The sequence below is a fragment of the Copidosoma floridanum genome, unplaced genomic scaffold, assembly GCF_036245765.1.
Source record: "Copidosoma floridanum isolate Cflo_tuat_1 unplaced genomic scaffold, Cflo_Japanese_pri ptg000020l, whole genome shotgun sequence".
Lineage (NCBI taxonomy): Eukaryota > Metazoa > Arthropoda > Insecta > Hymenoptera > Encyrtidae > Copidosoma > Copidosoma floridanum.
In genome coordinates, this window is record NW_028321897.1 from 10,000,001 (window position 1) to 10,005,860 (window position 5,860).

Here is a 5,860-nt window from a genome sequence, read left to right on the forward strand (position 1 = left end):
TTTAAATTTGCAGGGCACATCAAGGCTGGTCTGATCTGCTTGTGACGCAGCATGCTATCCTCGATGTTTTGGATCAGTTCACTCAATCAGCCAGGGGCATTAAATCCTAGAGCATGGGGCTCGTCGACGATAGGGCAGAGTTGCCCAATAGCTACTGGAACGACTTCCAAGCTAATCATTGCGACTTGATTCCGGGCGCACCTGAGGACAAAGTTGCCTCCTTCAGAGTACTGTACTCATCTAGAGAGGGACACAACCTCAGCGCTAAGGCTTGCCTTTATGACGTCAAGAGTGGGCTGACTTCTCTTCCTGAACACAGCGTACCGCCCCTTTTCCTTGGGCCTCACGCCGGCCCTTGTCTGCCAAGCATCAACATCCCGCTTTTTTCCGGTCGTCGAGAAGATTGGCAGTCATTTCGCGACCTGTTCCAAGCACTCATCCACCAAGACGCTCGTCTCACCGATGTCGAGAGACTTTATTATTTAAAATCACACGTACCAGGTGAGGCAAAGGCAGTGTTGGATACATTGCAGCTCATCAGCTCCAACTATTCGACCGCCTGGAGCCTCCTTACTTCGTGGTTCGAGCACCACCGCCTCCTCGTGCAGGATCACATCACGGTACTAAGGATGCTCAAGACTCTAAAAGAAAAGTCTGCTGCTGGTTTGCAGGGCCTTCTCGATACCTTGGAGAAGCACCACGACCAGCTAAAAGCGCTGAAGCAGCCCGTGGAACAGTGGGACGGGTGGATGATCTCCTTTGCCTCCACCGCCATGGACCCATCGACTCGGAGGGCCTGGGAGGATGAGCTTGAGACGCTGGATGCAGCTGCCTTGGCACCTGGAGAAGTAGCAACATTCGCCAACCTGTCCAGGTTTCTGCAGAGGCGTGGCCGCTCTCTTACCTCAGTAAAGGCCTCACGCAGCCTACGCTCAGCGAGCGATTCATTCAGCTCACGTTCAACGAGTGGCCGCCCTGCCGGGCCAGCACCGATTGGCCGCAACCACAGGACTCTCGCCACACAGGCGGCCGAAGCTGACTGCTCTGCTTGCCATGCTCCTTACTACATCGGCCATTGCAGTCGTTTTCTTCAGTTGGATGAGACAGCACGCCGGGCTCTCGTTGCTCAATCGAAGCTGTGCTTCAACTGCTTGAGGTCAGGTCACATCGCTTACTCCTGCCCATCCCAAGGTGTATGTCAGCACTGCAGCGCGAGACATCATAGCTCGATTCACGACGGCAGCCGTGAACGCAAGGCCAACCTCGAGTCAACAAGCGCTCAGGCCCAGCAAGCGCGACTCACCACAGATTCCAAGGAGAGCATCGACCCAGCGGTTGACTCGCAGCTGTGACTAGCCGTTCTTCCAACGATCACGGTCCAGCTGAAGGGGACCTGAGAGCGGACACTCACCATCAGAGTGCTCGTTAACGCCTGCTCGGAAATCTCGATCACATCCACCGGACTCGCTCGAAAGCTCGGTGATCGTCTTGAGCCAACTGCCACTAACATATTGGGCGTCGGTGGAGTCGGCGTCACGTGCTCGCCGATGATCGCACAGCTACAGGTGCAAACCCGGAACTCAGCATGGGCGTTGCAGCTGTCTGCACACTGCCTACCTCGATTAGGACTCTTCACTTTTTCGGCACCGCTGCCCCCAGCGGTGATAGACTTATGGTGAGACCTACCAGACCTCTCGGACCCAAACTTTAGGACACCAGGTGATGTGGACATACTTTTCGGCGCTGACGTGTACTCTCACCTGCTGTGGCCAGGGCTCCTGCTCCGGGTGAATCTCATCGGGCAGCTCACTGTTGCGGGCTGGGCTTTGACCGGTCGGGTGTTGTGTCACCCCATCTCCCCCCCAATCGCCACTTGCCTTACGACGCAAAATGCCGGCACCCCGCCCTGGCATGATCAGTTGGTAGCGTTGATGCAGCGGTTTTAGGACCTTGAAGACGTACCCCGAGTAGTCCGTCAGTCACCCGATGACGCCGAGTGCGAGACATTTTTTGCTCATCATCGCCGAGCTGCTGACGGACGCTACATCGTCTGCCTTTCACTGAAGCGCAGCAGGACCAAACTGCTCGGAGAGTGTTTGCCCAGTGCGAGGGCGTCCCTCCGATCTTTACAGCGCAGACTGCAACGCGACACCGAGATGGCTGCTGAGTACGTCCTCTTCATGGACGAGTATCTTCGCTGTGAGCATATGCAGCCGCTGACCGACGCCGAGCTGCGCGCGTCCTCCGGGCCAGTGCACTACATCGCGCATCACTGCATCTGGCAAGCCGGTGACCGACAAAGAAGACTGCGCGTCGTCTTCAACGTATCACAACTGACTTCAACAGGCTACAGCCTCAACAACGCACTGCATGCTGGATCGAAGCTTCAAACCTGCCTGCCGAGCGTTTTACTGCGTTGGAGAAGGCACCGAGTTGCTTTTTGCGCGGAGATCCAGATGATGTTTCGGCAAATACTTGTCTATGAATGTGACGTGGATTTCCAACGGATTCTATGGATCATAGACGAGTTAAGCCCACAAAAGCACTTTCAGCTGCTTACCGTGAGAAAAAAACATTTTTATAACAGCATAGATTTTGCAAAATGTAAAGGTAGTAATCGCACGGATAAAAATACAAACATAAGCCTTTCTATAGAAACTCTAAGAAATATACATAAAGAATTACCACTGCATGTTATGAATTTGAAAGAAAACGCTCTTGTTATGTTAAAAAGAAGTTTGAGTATATTTGATGAATTGTATAAAAACACGAGACAACGTATAGCAAAATTATTTGAATATAGTGTGAAAGCAGAAATAATAAATGGTAAAAAGTCTGGTATAAACGTTTTTATTCCAAAAATTAAGTTAAATTATAGTAATAATTGATCTTTATTGTTTGCTTTATACAGAAAACAGTTAAGAGTTTTTCTAGCTTTTTTCATGACAATTTTTAATTTGCAAGGTTAATATTTGGATAAATTAAAATTTTTCGACATAAATTTCTCGTTTTCTCATGGTCTACTATACGCATTAGTATCAAGATATGAGAATCGTAAAAATGTATTCGTACAAAGTTATTCAGAAAACCAAGCAAACACGAGGAACATTACATATTAAAAAATTTGTTATTGTTGACCATTTATCACTCGTTCTAGTTTATTTCTAATACCTTTTTATTTTTTTCAAAAAAATTTAGTTTTTTTAATACGTAGAATGCAGCCCGAAAATAAGACTTTCAACATGTAAAAACATCACCAAAACTTATATATTAGGACACTGTTTTTGCTAATTTATACATTAAAAAAATAGAAATGCTCGCATTACAGAATTTTTGATGCATATTATAACTTTGACATTAATCTTGAAAACCTTTAGCAGGATTCGTATGGTCCTTGTCTTGTGTTACGCAAGCCCATCTCGTTGTATACGCTCGTATCTACTTTTATAGATTTCTTTATTGTCACCCATCAAAGCGCAGCTATATTTTAATTTTATGGTGCCCTGAGGCTGTACACAAAATGTTTAGCTTCTTTCCTATCTGATTTTTTTTAGTCTTGGCTTTTCTATTTACCGAAGGTGTGGATTTAAATCATTGGTCATCGTGATTCTTTGACATTATCTTTGCACCTGACTGCAGTATTGTGCAATTAAATATCTTGGGTACTGCAATAATATTTCTAACTCTGTTTACAGCATCTCTGCGCTCCTTCTGCTTCTAAATCATTCCCTAATCTCTCTATCAAATATTTTCTAAATGGCCGCAGAATTGTTGTTTCCACTATCTGTATTACCTTCTCAAATAGTGGGGAGGTAATTAAGTCCTAGTGAAATATCGGGATATCTTCTGATGCGCTATTTACATAATCTTGTATGTTGTGTTCATAATCGAAGACTGCATATATTCAGCTTGCTGGTGTATTAAGAGGCTAGTATGTACCATACCTAGTGTATCTGGATGTTGTTTGTGTAGAAGGAGTTCCCCAGTTATATTTTCTCTCTTCAAGGGAGAATCAAATATTAATGAATAATAATGATAAATAATTAAACCAATAAGCTATCAGAAACTGAAAATTTAAAATGGCAGATCCAGTATGGCATCTGAAAACGTCAAAACGCTTTTAAAGAAGGAGTGCAGAGATGCTGTAAACAGAGTTGGAAATATCATTGCAGTACCCAAGAAATTCGATTGCACAATACTGCAGTCAGGTGCAAAGATAATGTAAAAGAATCACGATGACCAATGATTTAAATCCACGCCTTAGGTCAAAAGAAAAGCCAAGACTAAAAAAAATCAGATAGAAAAGAAGCTAAACATTTTGTGTACAGCCTCAGGGCACCATGAAATTAAAATATAGCTGGACTTTAATGGGTGACAATAGAGAAATCTATAAAAGCAGATACCAGTGTATACAACGAGAAGGGCTTGCGTAACACAAGACAAGGACCATACAAATCCTGCTAAAGGTTTTCGAGATTAATGTATGAATTAGAAAAAACAGTGTCCGAATATTTAAGTTTTGTTGATGTTTTCACTTGTTGAAAGTCTTATTTTTGGGGTGCATTCTACGTATTAAAAAAACTTAATTTCTTTGAAAAAAATAAAAAGGTATTAGAAATAAACTACAACAAGTGACAAAAAGGTCAACAATAACAAATTTCTTCATATATAATGTTCCTCATGTTTGTTTGGTTCTCTGAACCATTTGGTATGAATATATTTTTACGATTCTTACATCTTGACACTAAAGTGTATAGTAAACCATGAGAAAACGAAAAGTTTTTGTCGTAAAACTCTAATTTATCAAAATTTCAACCTTGCAATTCAATAATTGTCATGAAAAAAGCTAGAAAAACTCTTAACTGTTTTCTGCATAAAGCAAACAATATAGATTAATTATTACTAGTATTTAACTTTATTTTTGGAATAAAAACGTTCATACCAGACTTTTCACCAGTTATTATTTCTGCTTTCAAACTATATTCAAATAATTTTGCTATACGTTGTCTCGTGTTATTATATAATTCATCAAATATACTTAAACTTCTTTTTAACATAACAATAGCATCTTCTTTTAAATTCATAACATGCAGTGGTAATCCTTTATGTATATTTCTTAGAGTTTCTATAGAAAGGTTTATGTTTGTATTTTTATCCGTGCTATCACTACCTTTATATTTTGCAAAATCTATACTGTTATAAAAATGGTTTTTTTCTTTATTATTGTTCAAAATTTAATTGTTTAAAATGTGTAAAAATTCGTTATAAGGTATTGAAACTGCTTTGTTCCAACAGCCTTTTTTATCGTCTCCATTAATTTGTTTAAAAACATTATCAATATTCTATACCTGTTAAATTTCAAAAGATTCTATTATATCTGTTACAATGTCCATTAATAATAATAAGAATTTAAAATTTGTACAACGCATGTAACTTTTTAATTTCATAACTTAAAGGTGTTTCCATACACTGAGAAAAGAGTTGGTGTGCTGCACGCTAAAAACTTGGTGCGCAAGGCCCACACAGTTGATGACAACCAGTAAGATAAATTTTGTTGAGCCGAACACCAGCGTTGTCGTACCAGACACCAACAGATGTAGGTAAGTTGCAAGCCAACACTGACGTCATGCTGTGCTTCGATGCGTTTTTGCTATGAGCTCCAAATGGCGTTGAGCATCCAAAGCCTACTATAAGTTCAATTATTTTTAATTTAAAAACTCGTTATAATTTATAAAATATTTAAAATATATAATAATAATTGTACATCATGTTTGTACTTAACAGACATTTTTTAATACTTTGATGAAAAAACAATTTTATTTACTTGTTTAATTTCAAGAAAAAATTTCTACATTAAAAT

General features: G+C 41.1%; 1 protein-coding gene across 1 annotated transcript; it reads left to right on the plus strand.

Moving 5' to 3' along the window:
• The first annotated feature begins 1,911 nt into the window (after positions 1-1,911).
• On the plus strand, positions 1,912-5,543 carry LOC149374373 (uncharacterized). The gene is made up of 3 exons (XM_089593664.1): positions 1,912-1,918; positions 1,972-2,561; positions 5,457-5,543. Exons 1-3 carry the CDS (start codon positions 1,912-1,914, stop codon positions 5,541-5,543), a joined length of 684 nt encoding a protein of 227 aa, XP_089449790.1.
• The last annotated feature ends 317 nt before the right edge of the window (positions 5,544-5,860 follow it).

What these genes read in the sequence shown, in the direction of transcription:
- LOC149374373 (XM_089593664.1), top strand. An exon ending in AGCACTTTCAGCTGCTTACC is followed by an intron (nt 2,562 to 5,456) that starts GTGAGAAAAAAA and finishes CATAACTTAAAG; the next exon opens with GTGTTTCCATACACTGAGAA.